We start from the raw sequence: 22,365 nt of genomic DNA on the forward strand, positions 1-22,365 counted from the left end.
TAACAATAATACCAGGCGAAAGCTTAGATTAGATTTTTTTTTTAAGAGAAAAATAGCATGTTACCCGCTTCGTTTATTTTGTTTAAAAATAAATTTAGCTGGAAATGTGAATTAACTAAGATTTGAACTTGGATCTCGGATACCAACTACAAAACCGTTTTGCCACTTACGTTAGGGAAGGTCGGTGTCTTAGATTAGATTTACAATAATGCTAAAATCTAGAAAGTCTTCGCCCTTTTTTCCCTGATTCCCTCTATTAATGGGCGGCACAAAGGTGTGTTAGTGTGTTCACATTCTTCTTTATTTTGCACCCGACAGGGGCGGACCAGCCAATGGAAAGTGTCACAACGGACGATAGTTAAAAAGAATCTTCAAGAGGAAAAAAAAAGCAAGAAAATAAAAAAACAGAAAGAAAGAAAAGCTTCACTCTTCTTTGTGGATGATTCGATCCCCTCTCAAAGTGGAAATTTTTGCATAATTAACCCTGAAAAATAAGGTGCTGTTCGCGCGATAAAATTTGCGCCATGTGGTGAATTAGGATGCACCGTGAAAAACAGCTCCCAAGACCGGAAATAAATAACACGTGGTGCGTAAAAAATAGAAAAGAACACACCCAAAAATTAAAAAGTGGTTAAAATCGATGCAATTAAGATTAGCCGAGAGTAGTCCGCAGAATTAGAGATGTGGCCGATTGTCACGCCCGGGTACCAGTGGAAGTATATCCGGTACGTGCACAGACCCGCTATACACCTGCAGTATATAAGGCATATACAAGAAACAAGTCGATAGGAGTAAAAACATAAAATAATCCTATCCTGATATCAGAGTATAGTAAAAGTCATAAAGACTATCAACAATAGAATAAGGAGTATATAATCCACAAACTCGACAAAACGTAAAGTATCACAACTATAATGTCTGTCCAAAGAGTAAATATACATCACGGGGTATACAAAAAGAATAGGTACAATGGTGGTCTCTCTATACATAGGGACATCACCCTCGGCCGTAGCCCGAGTTGCAAAGTGATCGACTAGCATGCTCCTAGCAATATCTAACTGGACGTGACTCCCTTGCCACGATCCCTAGCCTCTCCTGTAGATAGCTCTGTAAAAATAACCACCAAAAAGGACGTGAGAATTATAAACAATAGTTCTCAGTGGGTAAGTCGCCAGCCTCGGCGAATTACACCATTAGGCTCATGATGTACTAAATGAAAGCAAAAACGATAATTGCATGATATATAAGCATGATGCTAACAAGTAATGAGCATGTAATCAACATGTAATAGCTTTCTACAGTAATGAATCATTTGCATAATAGAGATATAGCAACTTCTGTAATCATGAACATAAACATAAATATAAGCACGAATGTGAAAGTAACTACTGTACACTTTAACTAGTAAGCATTTCTTACTGTCCTTTGTCATTAGTACTTTTTCCTCAATAGAGTTTTCCTTTCATTCATCAGGACCTACCCAAGGTAGTCCGGCTTGCGCCGCGCCTAATGGTCCCGTGGTAGTATGCACTCCCCACGATAATCCACTTTGGCACCCAATCCTGCACGGGCGAGCAACTGTCGCGTAGGCCAACTCCGGAGTGCCGGCTTGTAGGGAGCGACCCTCACAAGTGTGTGCGAATGAGCACGATGGCAAGCAAGTATATTCCACTGTCCACATGTCTCAATTATTATGTTTTCATTTGCAATGTTTTTACCCTCGATCCTCTGATCAGAATTTCAATACACAAATAGTAATAAGAACTAGTATCCACTAGATTGTAAACATGTAAGAGTAATGCTAAATCACATAGCATTATAATCTTTCCACTCTTATGGCACTATCAACATAGTCGTAAGCATGTCATAGTTCTCTACTTTATAAGTGCATCATACACTTGTTCATAAGTCATTCTACAGTATTAAACATGATCATAAATACTTTTATGCATGCAGTCTCTCTACTTCATGCATCTCTACTTCATAGAGGTACAATGTCAAACATATCAAACATGGTGGCAAAGATGTCCAAATTCGTATCAATCACATAGTCGCAAAAAGCGCACTACAAAACCCATTCTATAGTGACATATAGAATATAGGGGAGCTTCACTTACTCTGGTTAGGTCAAATCCACCTATCACTAAGCTCAAAACGGCCCAACAGAAGCTCCAAACTCAGCTCACACGGTCTCTGGACCTGCTGAAAACAAAGCATCAAAACCGCGTCGAAACGATTACTTAATAATCCAATTTCAGCTCCAATCACACATAGTACAAAGTAATAACTTAATTCCCTACTTCGGGCTAGCTTAATACCTCAAGTTGAGTCTTCAAGAGCTTTCACAAGTCAGCTGAAGTCACTCCAAGAGTCGATCGCACTCTTGCTGCGAACAACATCAAAACGGCGTTAGAATGCTAGTATACTAGCTAAAATAGCCGAATTCTTGTAAAATTAGATTTCTAGCAGAAATTCCTGCTTACCCTGGGTTAGAACACCTTCTAAACCAGTCCGCAATGTCACCAATTAAGATCAGTTTAATTCAAAAACTTGCTGCGAACAGCGATTCCAAAATCAGCCACTATTCGAGTAATTAAGCCTCGATTACGGAAAAAGGTTGAGTCGATTACCTCTTCAAGCCTCTAACCAGTAAACTACTGGTTCAGGGCTGCGAAAAACTTTCCAAAATACTCTCTCACATATCCGTGTAGGTTCAGCGACGCTCGCAACCAGCGGAAAACCAACGTTGCGACGAAAACGAGCGAAATCGGCGATTTCTTTGTAGAGAGAGAAAAACCCTAGAGAGAGAGAGATGAAGGTGGAAGAACCATCCCCTGAGCTCCAGCAACCCTTACTGAGCTCCTGCAGTCGTGCTGGACATAAGGGATAAGAACAGGAAGCAAAAAGACCAAAAGAACCCTGCTGCCACGCACCTGCTGCAGCTGCTGCTTGCTGTACCGGTACAGCATAATGCCTATACTGGTACACAATGCAAAATTCGAAGATAATGCCACAGCAATGCACTTTCTTGCTTTTGGCCATCCAATCATTCTCTAACTTGTCCGAAAACTTGTCCAAGTCCTTTAGAACATGTAGGATAGTTCCACAACTCATTCCACACACTCGAACTCCGCAATTTGTAAAAGTTCAGTGTATTACACCGATAGTAGGGAATAACTAAATAAATAACGGGTGGGACTATAAATAAACAGAAGACATCTATACAGAAGGGTCTTTTTCTCCAAGTATAAGAAGATCAATTTATTTTCTTGTATTTTTCGCTTACTAGATAGGAGTACTCTACTTGTAATCTTTTTTTCTTCTGCATTTTTTCTAGGAATAGTTTTAAACTAGTTTCTCTTCATATCAGCCACCTTGTATAGCGGCACCACCCTTTTTGTAAACATTTTTCTTCTTTTTGCAATATATATCAGTATCATTCGGCTCTTCAGCCGAACCGAATCCATAGTGTAATATGTGAACTCGGCTGGTTTGATATTTCATCAGCCTAATTGTTTGATTCATTTGTGGGCGTAATCTTCGAAGGTGGCAATCGGAGCTGCTTTACTTCCTCGCACGTTTCCCAAATAAGGACATTTGACCGAGTTAACGGTCAAGAAAATTGGCTCGTAACAATTTTTGGCATGTTCGGTGGGATTTCTAGGTAAATTACATAAAATCCTCCTATCAAAATCCGATTTTTCACTTTCTCTTCCTGTCATTTAAAAATCTACACTTTGCCCCCTTGTAAAATAAAAAATATTCACAGAGAGGGTACGGTGTGTAAAATGACCATTTTGCCCCTCGCCATTTTCGTCTCCTCCATCGTCTTCCTCAACTGCTGCCTCGTTCGACCGCGATTCACACCTCGATCGGCCGCAATTTCTCTCCATTTTCTTCTCCACCTGCTCCCCTTCTCCTCCTGCACCCTCGCCACCCCTCGATTTCAGCGACAATAAGGAGGAAATCGAGGTGGGCGTTGATAGGGAGGTAGGCATGGGCAACGAGGGCGAAGGCGAGACGGCGGAGAAGGGCGAAGGGATGTGGGCGAGGGTGAGGCAGTGGAGGACGGCGAGGCGGCGAGGCGAAGCAACAGGAAAGAGAGCGGAGGAGTATTTTTGGCATAAAAAATTATTTTGTAACGGAACCCTAACGGTAGGGAGTGAAGTGTACATTTTTTATTTTACAAGGAAGTAAAGTGTAGATTTTTAAATGACAGGGGGGAAAGTAAAAAATCGGGTTTTGATAGGAGGGTTTTCTGTAATACACACACACACACACACACACACACACACACACACACACACACACACACATTAAATGAGGATTCATCAATGGGTTTGAAACTCAAATTTAAAACGCGATTTCAGAACATCTTTAAAATTTTTAGTTAGAATCTCAAGTTTGAATAAGTTGTACGGGCCTAATCTTAACACTGTGAACCCAAAGCCCAAATCTAGGCGTTATAAAATAAATCCAAATTTTAGCCATGTAAACTCAATTCAAAATCTTAGTTACTCCATATGGGCCTAAACTGAGCCTGCAACCACATCTGTAATTCAAACTACATAAGCCTAAATTCAGCCTAAGCTCAGACCCACAGCTAACCTGAATCTTAACCTAAGATATTCCAGCCCACATAGAGCCCGAAGCCCGAATATAGCTTAAATCTAACTCAGGCTAAATTTTAATCCACACTATATGGGTTTGAATTCAAACCAAACCTAAACTTGAGAAATATCGATCAAGTTCAGCAAAAAAAAATCTAAATTTAAACCTAGCCCAATTTTATCTCCGAATGGGCCCAAGTTCATGTCAAAGACCAAATATAAATCCAACCCGATTATTTAATCCGGATTGACCCAAGCTGAACCCAGTCCATAATTCCAATCCAAATTTGGCAGGCCTTATATGAACCCTACACCATAAAAACCAAATCAAAGCCCAAACCTAACCTCAAACCCAAAACAAATCAAAATTCCAGTTTAACCCAATTCAAATCATGCACAACCTAATCCAACCTCGTCTCCATACCAAGTCCTTAAAAATTCTCTAGCATATAAAACTAGAGTCAAATCACAACCATATTCAAACTCGATCAAACTCTAAATATATGTTTAGAATTGATCAAACCGTCTTTTTATCTTAGTACATGCGACTAAGGTGAAAATAATAAATTAGGTTTTACTAATCAAATTAAATCGATTGGACTCTAATACATATACTTAGAGTTCAAACAAAAGAAACCAAGTTAGACTCTAATATGTATAATTAGAGTTTAATTTAAATTAATTTTGACTAATCCTAATACATATATTTAGTATTTAGCCATCCTTCACCTTAGAGTGAACTCAAATATGGTTTGACTCTAATATACATACTTAGAGTTCAATTAAATTAATTAGACTCTAATATGTATAATTAGAGTTAATCTAAATCAAATCGGCTAATTCTAATACATGTAGATTTAGCCCTCCTTCACCTTATGGTGAACTCAAATCTGATTGGACTCTGATACATACAATTAGAGTTTAATCGATTCAAACCCAACTAAATCCTAATACATGCAACTAGGATTTAGTTAAATCTAATTGGATTAACCCCTAAAAATATAGGTGTAATTCAAATTAAGTTCAATCGACCGTCATGTCGTTGAACTAATCATTTTCTCTTTTATATTATATTATATTCATGTACATTGAGGGTATGTCCCTGGTTAAACTATGTAATTGTACAGTGAATTATGTTTAATTTCAGTCTATTTCGGCATTACAGAGGTCCCTTAATCGAAGGTGCCCTAACATTTTATAGGGGTAATTAACAATAGACGCTTGCGTTTATTGGAAGCCATGAATCCACAATACTTGATAACCATATATACTTAAATATTAATCTGAATCATGAATACTACTCCACGGGAAATCAAAATAAGATTAACCGCGCAAGGTGTGTCATTCATGGTCGAAGACATGGTATCATTCGTGGAATCACAGAACAAACGAATGCACGGCCTTTAAAAGGAAAATTCAAAAAGAGATAAATAAAGGTCAGCTAATATTTGCCAACCAAGAAAATAAAATAATATGAAAATTGATCAGAACCCATTTCCTTCACAGGTCAACATGTTATACATTAAAGGGAAAGCATTAGTTGAAGGAAAGATCAAGCAGGACATTGCCAGTACCAAAAGAGCACTTCAGCTATGCATACGATGTAAGGCCGAAATTACACATCGCGACTGGGAAGTGATCATTCAGGAGAGAAAACTATACCGGGAATGGAAGGAGTTCATGACTTTCCCTGTTCTGACAAGGTACTGGAAGGAGGGCCGTGGCTTATATTGAGAAACAAGGAGAAAATTCGATGACTGTCCGGAGGATGCTTCAAACGATTCCGAGGAAGAGGTAGAGTCTAAAAAAGGCAAGAAGGATCTTTCGATCCAAAAAATCTTAAATGATTATTACCATCAAACAAGAGAAAGAATAAGTCGAAGGGGTTATTTAGAAAATCCTTTCGGTATCCAGTAGAGTCATCTGGGATATCGGCCTTCTTGGCATTATTAGCCTAAGCCGAAACCCAAACTAGAGTTTGAAAGAATGACCGAGAGTGATATAGAATTCTTCGGTCAAAAATTGGTCAATGAACTCGGCATCCAGCGATGGCCAACGCCCTGTAAGATAAGAGAAATCCTAAGGGAGCACCTCAGGATAGTTAAAGTATTAGCCAATATGTCAGTTAATCAATGGCACATGGCAATAACACCAGCCAAATGGCATGAGCAGATGCTAATGAAAACACAGAAGCGACGANTTGGCTAATTCTAATACATGTAGATTTAGCCCTCCTTCACCTTATGGTGAACTCAAATCTGATTGGACCCTGATACATACAATTAGAGTTTAATCGATTCGAACCCAACTAAATCCTAATACATGCAACTAGGATTTAGTTAAATCTAATTGGATTAACCCCTAAAAATATAGGTGTAATTCAAATTAAGTTCAATCAACCGTCGTGTCGTTGAACTAATCATTTTCTCTTTTATATTATATTATATTCATGTACACTGAGGGTATGTCCCTGGTTAAACTATGTAATTGTACAGTGAATTATGTTTAATTTCAGTCTATTTCGGCATTACAGAGGTCTCTTAATCGAAGGTGCCCTAACATTTTATAGGGGTAATTAACAATAGACGCTTGCGTTTATTGGAAGCCATGAATCCACAATACTTGATAACCATATATACTTAAATATTAATCTGAATCATGAATACTACTCCACGGGAAATCAAAATAAGATTAACCGCGCGAGGTGTGTCATTCGTGGCAGAAGACATGGTATCATTCGTGGAATCACAGAACAAACGAATGCACGGCCTTTAAAAGGCAAATTCAAAAAGAGATAAATGAAGGTCGGCTAATACTTGCAAACCAAGAAAATAAAATAATATGAAAATTGATCAGAACCCATTTCCTTCACAGATCAACATGCTATACATTAAAGGGAAGGCATCAGTTGAAGGAAAGATCAAGCAGGACATTGCCAGTACCAAAAGAGCACTTCAGCTATGCATACGATGTAAGGCCGAAATTACACATCGCGACTGGGAAGTGATCATTCAGGAGAGAAAACTATACCGGGAATGGAAGGAGTTCATGACTTTCCCCGAAGATGAGAAGAATTGATTGAGAAATAAGGAGAAAATTCGATGACTGTCCGGAGGATGCTTCAAACGATTCCGAGGAAGTGGTAGAGTCTAAAAAAGGCAAGAAGGATCTTTTGATCCAAAAAATCTTAAATGATTATTACCATCAAACAAGAGAAAGAATAAGTCAAAGGGGTTATTTAGAAAATCCTTTCGGTATCCAGTACAGTCATCTGGGATATCGGCCTTCTTGACATTACCGGCCTAAGCCGAGACCCAAACTAGAGTTTGAAAGAATGACCGAGAGTGATATAGAATTCTTCGGTCAAAAATTGGTCAATGAACTCGACATCCAGCCATGGCCAACACCCTGTAAGATAAGAGAAATCCTAAGGGAGCACCTCAGGATAGTTAAAGTATTAGCCAATATGTCAGTTGATCAATGGCACATGGCAATAACACCAGCCAAATGGCATGAGCCGATGCTAACGAAAACATAGAAGTGACGACAGCAAAGAATGCAAGCAGAAGCAAGAAATCACTGGGAGCAAACAAAAAGAATGAGGTCGAATGTATGGAAGCGGCTTGAACCACAACTGCCCTATCGATCTATTAAAAATGACCATAATGAGAGACTCAAATTTCGTACTATGGTTGATATCTAAAATTGAGCAGTCAGCTCCAGTAGTGCCGACAAAAAAAAGTTACATGAAGAGCGTTGGAGGAGAAAATTGCCTCTCTAGAAACGATTTAAGTAAGATAGATGGCTTCCTAAGGAGAAGGAAGTTCGGCCAGAAAGTGACTCTTTGGCCGAAGTAGCTAGGGAATCGGAGGAAAGTAAACAAAAGGTTCATGAGATATCAGCCGAAGAAAGCTCAGTTGACGTGAGTATCTCTTTGGCCGAAGTAGCTAGGGAATCGGAGGAAAGTAAACAAAAGGTTCATGAGATATCAGCCGAAGAAAGCTCAGTTGACGTGAGTATAGTATATGCTGTGCCACACTCATTTAGAGTAGAGTCTACGGAGTTCAAGGAACAACTTCATTATGGAGAGGAATCAACAGTAGCTCAGCTCCAACTCAAAAATACCATAGCGGCCGATGCAGTGATATTCGAAAAGCCATCGGCTCTACAGACTAGATTTGTTAGATATTTATTTAGTAAGGCATTAATAGAAGAACGACTTGTAGCCCGAGTCATGATAGATGGTGAGGCCATGGTCAATGCCATGCCTACATCATTTTTTAAGAAATTAGACAAGAGTGATGAATAAGAGCTGAAACCTACTAATACAACTATGACCGACTTTACTGGAAACGGTCAATAAGTCAGAGGTGTACTCACAACCGAGCTTACGGTTGGGTCTAAAACCCTCCAAAGAGCTTTTTTCTGTAGTGGATGTGGATAGCCATTACAATCAGTTACTCAAACATGATTGGATCCACGCGAAAGAGTGTGTACCGTCTACCTTGCATGGAAAGCTATTTCAGTGGGTTGGAGATTGTGTCGAGGAGATCAAGGCCGATAGAAGGCCACAGATGGTGGATGTTAATATGGAAGACGTCGGCCATATCAACTGGGTCGACACTGACCTGGATCAAATTTTATTTGTTCGGATTACTGAAGAAAGGGTACAACTGGTGCTCGTAAAGGCATTGGTGGCTACCGGAGAGTCACCGGACTGGTTAAAAGAATGTCAAGGATTGGGAGCCGAGGTTCTAGATGACCTTCGGCATAACGAGCCGATTGAAGAAGTCGGGTACTCCATTAAATCGGCCGACTTAGCCAATGAAAAATCAAGTGTTAAAATTCCAATTTTAGTAGTCGATTTAAGAAAAAATGATTCGGCTCAAAAAATGGAGACTGTAATAGTGCATTGTGATATCCCTGGAGTTCTGTGGTGAAGGCTTGTCGACAATTCTGGAGAGTGTCGGGACAAGTCCGAGTCGAGTTGGCGCGAAATGGAAGCCAAACGGATTCAGCGGGGACGCGAGAGCAGGACTTAGCATTTGAAATCTACAAATAGCAGATTTTCTGCTTGTTGTACCGGTACAATCATCAAGGCGTACCGGTACACTTTCTGTACCGGTACAACCAGCGATGTGTACCGGTTCACTTTGCCAGAGTTGGCGCAACTGCTCTCGGGTTGCCATCGTACCGGTACAGCATCCCGTGTACCGGTACACCAGGGTAGGTAAGGGGCATTTTGGGAATTTTCTTATTTTGAGCATGCCACCGCCTCTCCCTCAGTCTATATACGTGGGTAGAGCTGAGGGAGAGGGTTTTTACTGACCCTCTCTTCCCTCTCTCTCTCTAGCTTGCGACGATGTGTGGCGAGCTCTCGGGTTGAGTTGGTCGTCGTCGACGTCGCACCGCGGTGCCGTTCGAGCGGGTTTTCGCCATCGTAGCGCTGCGCGGAGGCCGGGCGAGGGTGCGATTCCGCCGTTTTCGACTTCGTGCCGATGTTGGATTAGCGTTTGAGGTAGGTTAATCGTCGGTTTATCTTCTAAGTATATATATTGTCGACTTGTGTTGTTATGTTGTTTCGTTGATAGAAATTGCTCAATTCTTAGATTTTGGTATGTTTATCTATAGAATCTGAATTGGAGCTGAATAATGTGATTATATATTGACACAAGTTGAACTTGGATTTGACTTAGGAGAAAACCAGCGTTTTGAACCTGCCATATGCCTAAACTACCAGATTTACCTCTAGGAGCCGTTGTTACTTTGAATCGTCGCAGTTTCAGGGCGATGGATACCTCAGGTAGTTTAGAGTGCAGTTACGCTCGTGCTGAGATGCCGAGCTTATTTTTACAGTAGTGTTCAGACTGTTCCAGACTGTTGGGTGCCGTTGGATCTGACGGTGGAACTGGATTAGTGTTATAGCATGAGATTGTGCCGAGGGCACGTGTGTTTTGGTTGTTAGACCAGTTCGACCCGGTTACTTGACTTTAGCCTGTGAGAGCCTGCTTGAGCTCGACAGAGACACGCATGCATACTCGGTTGGGTCGCGCCCACGAGTGCCACTCCGGAGTTAAGCCTAGTGCTTTTGCGTTGATGTCGAGGTGTCCTGTTTGGACTTGCTATCCACGGACTGGTTAGTGTGGAGATAGCTTCAGCTTCGACAGGCGGGACGGGTGTGTTCACAGTCCCTCGGACGGGTATGCTTACAGTCCCTAGCGAGATTTGGGTCAGGATTGATAGTTTCTACAGATGGTTGGTATTAGAGCATGATAGCATGTTAGTTCTTAGCTGTAGATTTATTCCACCCTTATTTTCTATCTTAACTCCCTTCTGTAAACTTAGTGGGTGGACCGATGATTGTGAGGGCGGCACCCACTGAGGACTACTTGTTTTTATAGTAGTTCTCACGCCTAGTTGCTACCCTTCTTTTGCAGGGCCTTCAATTCCGACTGCTGCTACTGTTGAGACCGATCGTGGCAAGGGCGTTGTGAGAAGAACCCTACCAGACGAGTCGCCGAGATAAAGGATTTCCGGCTATAGGTAGTTGTATTTTCATTTCTGAGTTCATGTACATACAGTGTATAACTCGCGAGGCGAGTTCTTTTTATTCTTAACGTTATGTATGTATATGGAACTTATTTTCTGTTTACCTGTTCATAGTTATAGCTCTATACTACTGGTTGTAGTATTGTTTGTTCATAGGTCTAGCTATCGCTTCGTATACAGGGGAAAGTCCTTTGTATACAGCGGATTTGTCGGCGTGCCCGGGGAACGTGTAATCCGGGGCGTGACATGCATGATGATAACCGCACTAAAATTCATGAAGGAATCAAGACAGAGTGCATGGAAAAATCGCCAATCAAAGTCGATGAGAAAAGACTGAAAACTCAGGATCCACTAGCGGAAGTCAACCTAGGGTCGAATAACGACAAACGACCAACATTTATTAGCGTGAAACTCTCGGCACTACAACAGGAGGAGTTAACAGGGTTGTTGATAAAGTATAAAGACTGTTTCGCTTGAAGTTATAAGGAAATATCTAGATTGAGACGAAAAATTGTAAAACATAGGCTTCCTATAAACAAGGGGTATAAGTCTTACAAATAGTTGGTTTTTAGGTTTGAGCCGAGTATTATATTGCAAATCAAAAATAAAATTAAAAATCTTTTAAGAGCCAAATTTATTAGAGCGACTCGTTATATTGATTAGGTGTCTAATATAGTACCAGTGCGAAGAAAGAATGACAAACATAGAGTTTGCATGGATTTTGAAATTTAAATTTGGCAACACCCAAAGACAAATACCCGGTGCTCATAACTGACATGCTAGTAGACTCGACAGCCATACCTGAAATTTTGTCCTTTATGGATGGTTATGCTGGTTATAATCAGATTTTTATTGTCGAAGAAGATGTAGCGAAAATAGCTTTTAGGTGCCCAGGGTCCATTGAGACTTTCAAATGGATAGTAATACCTTTCGGCTTGAAAAATATCGAAGCCACTTATAAAAGGGTAATGAATTTTATTTTTCATAATTTTATCGGTAAAATACTGGAAGTTTACATCAAGGATATCATTGTAAAATCCAAATCACAAACTGATCATTGGGTTGATTTAGAGCTCGCTTTCGAACGTATGAGAAAATACAATTTAAAAATAAATCCTTTGAAATGTGCTTTTGAGGTATGAGTGGAAAATTTTCTCGAATTTCTAGTACATTAGAAAAGGATCGAAATAGATAAAAACAAAGCAAAGACGATTGTGAAATTGCCACCATCTAAGAATAAAAAAAAATTGTAGAGCCTACTAGGAAAGATATATAAATTATTTATGGCGCTTCATATCGAATTTAGCTGGCTGAATTGGAGTATTCACTCTATTATTTCGGCTCAAAAATCAAGAGTAGTTTATCTAGACAAGAGAACAACAAGAAGTATTTAAAAATATTAAAAAATATTTAGTGAATCCTCTTGTTCTCACTCCTCCACAAGGTCAACCGATGAAGTTATATGTATATAACGCCCCAATAGTCCCACATCAGGTAGGAAATTGATTCTGATTGGAATATATGAGGCGTACACGGTAGTAATAATAACCAAGCTTAAACATTTTGGGCCGGTGGTTTCGGCCTAATGAGTTATTGTTGCTAGCGGGTTGGGTCGTTATAACTGGTATCAGAGCCGAATACTAGTTGGAAATGTAAGAGCTAAGTGTTATATGGGGCAAAGTACTACACCAACAGGTTTGGGGGCCACATCTTGAATCCGTGGGAGCTACCTCTAAAATCTCAGATTGCCTGAAAATTCTGCTCTGCATTTGTGATCTGGTTTGGATCCGATGAGGATGTCAAGATCTAAATAGAGGGTGTTTGTAACGCCCCAATAGTCCCACACGAGTGGAAAACTGATTCTGATTAAAATATATGAGACCTACACGCTAGTAATAATTAATAATTGAGTTTAAGCACTTTGAGCCGGTGGTTTGGGCCCAACGAGTTATTATTATTAGTAGGTTGGGTCGTTACAATATATCGATTGCAGAAGAGAATTTGGGATGTCTATTGGCCTAGAAAAACATCTAAAAGAGTAGGCTATTTATTATCTCAGATGACGCTTGTTAGACGTCGAACGACGTTATTCGACAATGGAAAAATTGTGTTTAGCATTATATAACGCATGAGGGTTCAAGGAAGACTAGTTGAATTATATTGAGACACTTTGACTCATTGTCGACAGGTTGTGTCACTTTAGCACGAGCAATCACGAGTATAATGTCATAATGTGCACAGTAGAGGTTAGTATGGATCTTTGAGGGATTAGAGATGCTGAACCTAATGTAATCTAATGGTCTAGGACATCACGAGTCTAATATTCTCTTTTTGAGGGTTGATGTCTATATGCTGGTTGTATGCGATTTTTAATATAAAGCTCCCAAAATATAGGTTGACTCGGCGGTCGTACTGTTCATTTTCCCGTATGAATGGAATCGATAGTGGTGTAATGTTGAGAAAGTTGTTATGATGGCATTAATCCCGTCATGTGCGAGTGGGAGATGTTAGCATTCGGTTAAACTGAATCGAGTGCGCCTATGATCGGGCTTGATCTGACGGTTATTATGTTGTCTAATTAGATTAGGATTAATCTCGTTTTTAAATTGAAAAGCTAATTAGAGATATGTTCTAACTATATTAGGATAACAATTATAAACAAATTCAGTCTAATCTCTTACTTATATATATATATTAAGGTTTTGGGATCCCTTATATATATACGTGGTTATTCTCTCATAAAAATAATAAGAAAAAATAGAGACAGAATACTCAAAAATTCGTGAGTAATTCGGGAGCCGTCATGTGTGAGCGAGAAGCCACATCCTACATTAACCTATTGTTCTAAAAAGTCTTGAACGATGGATTCGAGATTATTGCTCGTTTGTAGTTCGATCTACCGCGGGTTTGGAGTGTTAGAAGACCTTCGTGAACGATCCGAGAATGCGTGAATCAACCTCTACGATCCAAACTCATCGCGTTTTAGCACGAGTCACTTCCACAAAAAGTATGAACGAATACTTATGTTGCGTTCTACAAAGATTAACGGCATGTTTGTCTAGACTAAAGTTTGGCATGAAACTCGCAAGTTTGTAATAACTCGAGATCATTGGCATTTGGAGGTAACGTCAACCTCCACCTTCTGTGACGCCCACACGGCCCCCGCACACGTGAAACAGTCTCACGAGACAACGAGTTGGCATACTGCACGAACTCGCGACTTTGCACATATATGATGTAACATCGATTGCCAACTTCCGTGGGGCCCACACAGCCTGCACGCGTGAAGCAGTCTCACAGGGCGGCGAGTTTGCATACTGCATGAACTCACGACTTCACACTCGTCACGTGATAAGCTAGCCTGAGTTCCACCTACAAATAGTAACTCGCCATACGAACAGAACTCGCCATCTTACACAATGTTCAAATCACAAAACACAAGATTTTACACATGGCGTGTGGCACAGATGCAGCTACACAGTACAGAAAACAACTGACCAGCCACATTCAATATCTCAAACTTCTCGGAAGAAAATGTCGGGCCGAGGATCGCAGATACTTCCACAAGGATTTCTCGTAGCGAGCATAAAACATTGTAACTTTAAGAACGAAAAAAAAAGAGAGCAAAAACAAAGCTCGATAACTGCCATTTTTACATTATTTACTTCAGCTTGTGTTCAAAACTGTAATGCAACAAGATGAGAACATATGTACAGCAGGTAGAGAGTCACTTCTTCGCAATTTTCTCGAACAAACATCAGGAAACAAAACAACCAAGGGAACATATTGTTGTCTGCCATGTACACTTTGAAGGATGTTCAACAAATGGAGGGAAGAAAAGAAAAGATAGCCGGAATGCAAAAAACATTCAACTCAGCATCGCAGACTACAAACCGGGAACTTAATTGCCTCCTAAACACAGGAGGTGCAATCGGAGGAGGCATTCTTTTAGGCAGTCATGCTGTCTTGCATTTCCTCCTCCGATTTCCAGACGACGTCTTTGAGCTGGACGGAGAGACTTCTGTAGAACTGCAAACAGATGAAACAAAGTTAAAGATATAAAGGAATTCGACTGTTAGAGCACAATCAGTAAAGAAACAGATGCGTGCGTGTATTGGTATATCTAATAAAAGAATAAAGGTAAAAACATGCGGAACTAGCATGAACTACGGTTTGCTGGAGACGACAGCGCAACCTTCAAAAAATCATGACTTCGCAGTATAACCTTTCAAATTATTTTATCTGCATCCTGAGAACTTACTGCCTGCAGCCAGTGCATCCGCCATTACCGCACCCCCATCTGCCCTTGATTCTTCTGATACTTTTACTGCAACCATCCAATCCTTAGTACGGAAAAGCGCAACTCATCTCGTGGTGCTGATTGACAAATGCACTGGCCGCAGGCAAAAATTCCTCAAGAGCCATCAAATGTCTCAAATCAAATGAATCGATAGGATAGATAGTAAAATTAAAATCTTTCCAAACAACCAAAAGTATTGTGTGCTTCAAAAGAATATCTGCGAATAGCAGATATTGTGTATGTTTTTTATATGCATAAATAGAACATTTCAAGTTAAGCAAGATTGGTATGTTACTTTAAATGCACAGATTTTAAAGGAGTGCGCAGTTATCTAAATACTACCTTCTGAAACTCCAGAGTATCTCCTTTAGATTTTTTGAGCTCAACCATATGAACAGATGGGGCCATTTGAAATATCTGAAATTTGACAGAGAAAGTGAGTACTATATTACGACAAATCAGGCTCAAAGTTAACTAATCAATATAACTTTTCATCGGACCTCAGTAGCGACATTCAAATTTCCCTTTCGCCCTGCTTTCATGGTTTCCAGCTTCATCTGGAAAAAGAAGAACAATTGGTTACCAAAAGTCACGAAGCAAAAGCATTGAAGTTATCCTGTCTTTATTCATTACATTAAGGTTTGAAACTTGCGAGGTAAAACTGAATCGAGTAGTGTTCGACCTCCCGTTGCTTACCTTATAATTTTTCTTTTGAATATCGAACCCGAGAGGCTTTGCAGCTTCTTCAATCTTAGTGACGATTTCCTTCGCAGAACACTTTGATGTAAACCTTTTTTCTCTTTTGAATTCCTATTACAGAAGGGAAGCTAGTAAGACATTGCTTTATCGGCCAAAACTAATAAGAACAAAAAGAAAAAAACAAGGAGATGAATTGAACAAACTAAAGAGTAAGCATTTATATGGAAGAGAACATTTTGATGACAAATTACAATCACGAATAGAGTTCGATTATATACAAGAGTATAGTCATTTGTTTTGTCCCCAACTAATTATTGACGAAAAGAGGTTCAAACCTTCTCAATGTCGAACAAGTTCTCAAGATTTAGTCCCTTCGATAATGAAATCAACTCAAATGCATTCATAGACGCAGGTTGTTCTTCTATTTTCTCTTTGACATGCTGATCCTGTTGAAGACATTACAATGTATCTAGTTTTTCAATAAGATTACTTAAAAAGTACATGATAGAAAGGAAATTTTAGAGGGGAAATAGAGAGGGAATAAAAAACTATAAATGTCGCATTGTCCATTTTATACTCACTTCTGAGTCCCCAAATGCAGCATCGATGTCATCCAAATTCGCCTCACATTTCTCCTCAAACACAGGTGGTTTATATCCTTTTCTAAACCATTCATCGACTAGTATTTCTGGGATAGTAATTCGCTGGTGTTGAAGAAACAGAAATATCAGTAATAGGAGAGCAGTTAATTTCCAAGTACTAAATACATGATCTTTTCCGAGGGAGAGAGATGTAACTTTAAGGCATATATTATAAGGTTATAACCATAAAAAATACAAGGAGATTTTACAAATATATCATACATGCCCCTTTAGTATCTGAATTTTCATATATCCCCTTGAAATTGCAGTGTTCTACAAAAAGAACCTTAAGTTGGTGGGTCGACCATCTCATGCGGGGGGCAGTTGAATTTATACAAGCCGAAAATTTTATAAAGAGCAACATTTTTGTAAGTATGAGGGTGTATATGTAAGAAGCGAAGTTTCCGAAGGTTTGCAGTGATATATATGTAAATAGATAGTTTTGCAGGGGATATATGTAACTATATCAAACGACGATCAGAGGACGGAAAGAGCTAGGATTCAGTAATTGCTGAAAAATACACTTACAGTCACAGGGTTAGGGTCCAATATCTTTGCAATTAATTTCATGGCACCGAAGGAAAGCCAGGAAGGGCACGTATACTCAGCTGAAGAAATCTGCAAGGGTGTCGGATCGTTTTACATAAAGATGACAACCAGCATAAACAAGAAAAGAAAACTTTAATCATGCTTACCTTTTTATATAGGTTCATAAGATTATTGTCCTCGAAAGGTAAGTACCCTGCGAGCATTACAAATAGTATAACCCCGCACGACCACAAATCCGCAGCGGCACCATGATAGCCTCCATCTTCGAGGACCTAATAAAGAAATCAATTAGACATCTAAATTAGATGTTTACTCATTTCATAAAGAATACAAATGTATGATTTCAAAAATGATGAACTTCAACAAGCAACGGTACCTCAGGAGCCACGTAGTTCGGAGTTCCACAAGAAGTGTGCAGTAAGCCATCACCCTAGGGGTAACAAAACAAATTTTGAAATCAAATTTTAGTTTTGGAACATTAAAAAAAAAAAAAAAAAACACACTACTGATCGGGGAGTCTTAAAATAGATAACACCAAAATGAATACCAGATTGTCAAAAATGATGGGTACAGTAGTTTAGACTAACACAGATTCCAGATTGAAAATTCAATGTATATTAGACTTGTAAAATTACCCTGATTTGCTGAGACAGTGCACTTAGCCCAAAGTCGGAAACTTTGAGGTTGCCATATGCATCAAGTAGTAAATTCTCAAGCTGCAGAGATGCGAAAAAAAGAATAAACAAGTTCAATTTCCCTTTTTAAGCAGCAACAATATCGAAGGCACATTGTATACATCATATTTGAAAGGTAATGAACTTGTCCGTTCTTTTACCTTTAAGTCTCGGTGATACACGCCCCTACTGTGACAGTAATCGACAGCGTTAATTAACTGCTGAAAGTATCTTCGAGCTTCGTCCTCCCTCATCCGCCCATAATTAGCCTTCACATAATCAAAGAAGAAAGATGTTAAAAAGTGCATTACAATCTAGGATTGAGTGCATTACGAGTCTCATTTCAAATCTCTACAGCTTACAATTATGTCGAAGAGCTCTCCGCCAGTAACAAGCTCCAAAACAATGAAAATCTTCGACTTACTGCCCATCACCTAACAAATATAAAACATGCAATCTTATAATCACTGGAAATATTCAAGTTTCACAGATAAGATTTTCAAAGCTTATTTCTGCATTAGAACTAAAAATTGAAGTGAATAGAAAGATGCGACAAGTCTTACACTCCTATCCAACAAGTCGCAATGAAAACCACAAGGCCAATTTATTGAACTTTTAAATTTTGTTTGTGCCAGCTGCACTTCATAAGTATTTGAATAATCAATCATTACCTCCCTCAAAAATTGGAAAACTATGTGCAATGTGAGCTTAAACATGCAAAAGAAAAACTAACTTCTAGGAATAGATTACTACAGAACGAAAAATCGACCTTTAGGAATCGATCTACTACAGAACAAGTCTCAAAAAGTAGAGAAAAGGAATGAGCGCTAGATGAATGATTGCCAAATAGAGTGGTCTCTTTAGTATTCAGAGGAGATAACAAATTACTTAAGCAATTGTCTCTCAAATCTAATTTCCGAAAGAAAATTCCTCGGGAAAAAAAAAGAAGAAGAAAATCTCAGCAAGCAAGGATATAATCAGAACCACCTGGAGAGAGTAATTTGGCCAAATTTCACAAATAGAAAGGAAATAAATAAATAAAAATAAATCTCTGATGTCTAATTACACGATAGAAACATCACTCGGCTTGAACATATTTGCCAAAGTTTCTCTTATGAAAATAAAACCAACGGGTAGGTTCGAAACCTTCCGCTATTGCAGTTCAAATACATGCAACAATAAAGCAACGAGGACATGCGGCGGTAAACATTAGATTTTTCCAACTGAAGTATGAAACAACTAATATCAGATATATAGAAAAGTTATGACAAGTTACCTCATGCAGTCCAACAACATTAGGATGCTTAATTAACTTCATTATGGAAATTTCCCGCTTAATCTGCACAGAATTTCAAAAGCTACTTAAGCATAATGAGAGTGGAAGATGTTATAGAAATGGTATTTTGAGATGTGATAAAGAGAAGTGTTTCATTTAAAGGCAAATAAGTGCGTAACCTATATAAGAACAGAATAAAACCAATCTAAACGTGATAAGATTATATCAAATAAAATGGCTTTTTCTTGGGGATTAACAAAATGGATTTTAAAATAGAAATAGGTGGATGAGGCACTCGCAAGTGTGGAATCACAGAGTTAATTTACACAGCCTTACAACAGCATGCTGCAACTGAAAATTTTATTTTTGTTACATAATTCGTACGAAACATGAGAAGCTGCAGGGCTAGTGCTTCACAATTTTTATAAAGCATTTTTGTTCAATTTGGACATCATTCTTGGATATTTTGGAACGATGACTGTCATCTATACATATTAGAAGTAATATGAAGCATAACTAGGTTCATAAATGAATAGTTGTCGTCTCTGAACCACTAAAATGGAAATTATATTAAAACACCATCACGTGGCTTCGAGTTTAGCAGTTCGTTAAATAAAGAGAGGATTTGTTTATCGGAGGATAAGTGTTGCATTTTGTTTTTTTCCCTTAACTTTGAGTTTTGAATGAAATCTCGAGATGCAAAATATTGTAGTACAAATAAAAAACTCTGTTGCGGTATGCGTTTTGAATTGTTCAGAAAAAACAAAGAGTTTTAAAGTAAAAGGGCACGATGTGACATTGGTGCAAGGAAAAAAAAAAGCCAATGAGAAAATAAGATACAAGAGCTGAATAGCATATTGGCTGGAGCAGGCCACTATTGACTAGAGATTCTAATGCGAACGACGATGCCATGAAGATAGACAAGCAGGACAAAACAAAGAAAAGTAAGGGAATATGCTGGTGATACGAAGAATTCGAAAGAGACCTGCTCGACTAACTTGTGCTTCAGAACCTTCTCCTTATCAAGTATCTTGATGGCGACGGGATCACCCGTCTCGGAGTTTTTTGCGAACCGGACCTTCGCAAAGGTCCCTTCCCCAATCGTGCGGCCGAGCTCATACTTGCCCACACGACGCTTCACTTTTGGCGCTGATGCAGTCAACTTGGATCTATAACTCATTTTTAACTCTTGCAAAAAACAAAGAAGAGACTTTCCAGCAAATGCCTCTGAGAAATTCTGAAACACCTGGAAGCAAAAAAAAAAAACAAAAGGTTTCTCTTTACATTCTTGATAGGAGAAAATCTACTAACACTCACATTGATAAGAAAAGATAGGAAATTAGGAGATAAGTCACAAGATTTTCAGCGACAAAGATTCCCATTAAAATCACTACCCATAGAAAGAAATTCACATTATTATAGAATTGGTATTTCCAGAAAAATCACAGGAAAAGGAAGCTAACATCAACCGATCGCCAAACCTCAACGCCCTCGTTCAAAACAATTTCATTTTTTCCCTCATAGTAGAAGGTATGTAAAAGAATTCGTAAATTTGAAAGTTACATAACTCCATTAGAAAAAAAAAAAAAAAAAGCTTTCTAAGATATTGATATCAAACATATCATGCAAAATGCGGAATGTAATGAAGTATAAATGAAGCTCAAATTATCTCGAAGAGATTATTAATACACAAACTGAAAGCGAACAACGCAGACCGCCTATACTCTCCAGATGAATTTCAGATCCGACAAGTAACAAAAATCAGATCCAAGTGCAAAGAACTCCAACAGAAGTAACATATAGGATAAAATATGAGTGAGTTAGCTCGAAGATGAAAAGCAATGCCTATATCAGAAGCTACTAACAGTAGCAAGTGAACTACTATCTAACATCTAAAACTAATAGTTGCAACACTTCGAACCTCCGAATCTGGGCATAAGAATCCAATTGCCCTTCGCAAAACCCTCCAGATTCCCTCTAATGTAGAGTCCACAATGTTACTATATATACTAGACCATCTCCAAGATATAACTAAATACTAAATTATTAGAATACAGTCCATGTTACACATCAGAAACTTAGAAAATGAGCATGGCACCAAAGAAAGAGGCCCTTATATTAGTCTAAAGAGGAAAGAGAGGATATTCTTTCTCACTGTAAGAAGAAACAGCTAAAAGTTCAGAATCCCAATAGTATATACATATACAAAGCAAATTTATAAACAAAGTCTCCAATACTTTTTAACAAACAAAGCACTAAACAGTCAAAATCAGCAAAAGCAACCATTGAACAATCAAACATAGGAAATTTGACTCCCACACTTTGAAAAGCTCACCTATGTTCAATATTATATTAAAAATAAAATATTAAGTAAAAAAAGACTAAATTCTTGTTTTGGTGCCAAAACAGAAACCCATAGAGGAAATCAAAAAACAAAATTCTTGATTTGGGGAAAAAAAATATATATATATGTGAAAGATTCTCAAACCCCCAAATGACACACAAGAGTAGAAATGAAAAATCTCAAACCTTCAGGAAAAGGAAGAGAACCAACCCCAGAGCCCACAAAACTCTACACGCATGCACCCACAGAGGAAAGATCTCAACTTGGTGCCCCTCAAAATGGCTCCTTTACAATGTATTCCCTAAATTTTTGTCCCTAGGTGTTCACAAAAGTGATCAAATGAGTGGAATGAAACCCAGTAGAGAACAAACCAAGAGAAGAAGAAGAAGAAGAAGAAGAAGAAGAAGGGGAATGAGGGAAATGGGGGAAAGGGTGGGGTTGTGTAAATAGCATCCCAAGCTCCATCAAACACTAAGGTCCTGTTTGGATGCATTCTATGGTTTTGACCTAAATGAAATACGGAATCACGTAATTACAAAAAAACTTTCACAGTTTTATTTTTAGGCTGTTTGAATACAGATCATATAATTTCACAATATTTATAATAATTAAATTTTTAAAATTTTAAAATTTAAAATTCAAAAATAAAAATTTAAAAATTAAAATTCAAAATTCAAAATATAAAATTAAAATTTAAAATTAAATATTAAAAAATTAAATTAG

General features: G+C 38.5%; 1 protein-coding gene and 1 long non-coding RNA gene across 5 annotated transcripts; both read right to left on the reverse strand.

The window, feature by feature from the left end:
• On the reverse strand, positions 2,108 to 2,503 carry LOC109708504. Its single transcript, XR_002215762.1, has 3 exons — positions 2,484 to 2,503; positions 2,319 to 2,386; positions 2,108 to 2,202 (listed from the first exon to the last, which is right to left on the reverse strand). It is a non-coding gene; the product is annotated as an uncharacterized LOC109708504 (long non-coding RNA).
• LOC109709018 (CBL-interacting protein kinase 31-like) lies at positions 14,779 to 22,101 on the reverse strand. 4 transcript variants are annotated; one of them, XM_020231053.1, is made up of 15 exons: positions 21,853 to 22,098; positions 20,284 to 20,544; positions 19,299 to 19,361; positions 18,385 to 18,456; positions 18,184 to 18,291; positions 17,984 to 18,064; positions 17,725 to 17,778; positions 17,495 to 17,620; positions 17,328 to 17,417; positions 16,740 to 16,862; positions 16,494 to 16,604; positions 16,156 to 16,269; positions 15,960 to 16,016; positions 15,802 to 15,876; positions 14,779 to 15,188 (listed from the first exon to the last, which is right to left on the reverse strand). In XM_020231053.1, exons 2-15 carry the CDS (start codon positions 20,476 to 20,478, stop codon positions 15,108 to 15,110), a joined length of 1,350 nt encoding a protein of 449 aa, XP_020086642.1. In that variant the 5' UTR covers positions 20,479 to 20,544; positions 21,853 to 22,098; the 3' UTR covers positions 14,779 to 15,107. The 4 variants fall into 4 exon arrangements, with proteins under 4 accessions (XP_020086642.1, XP_020086641.1, XP_020086644.1 ...); XM_020231052.1 differs by having other exon boundaries at positions 21,828 to 22,098; XM_020231055.1 differs by lacking the exon at positions 14,779 to 15,188 and adding an exon at positions 15,217 to 15,572 and having other exon boundaries at positions 21,828 to 22,101.

The sequence above is a fragment of the Ananas comosus genome, linkage group 4 (genome assembly GCF_001540865.1).
Source record: "Ananas comosus cultivar F153 linkage group 4, ASM154086v1, whole genome shotgun sequence".
Lineage (NCBI taxonomy): Eukaryota > Viridiplantae > Streptophyta > Magnoliopsida > Poales > Bromeliaceae > Ananas > Ananas comosus.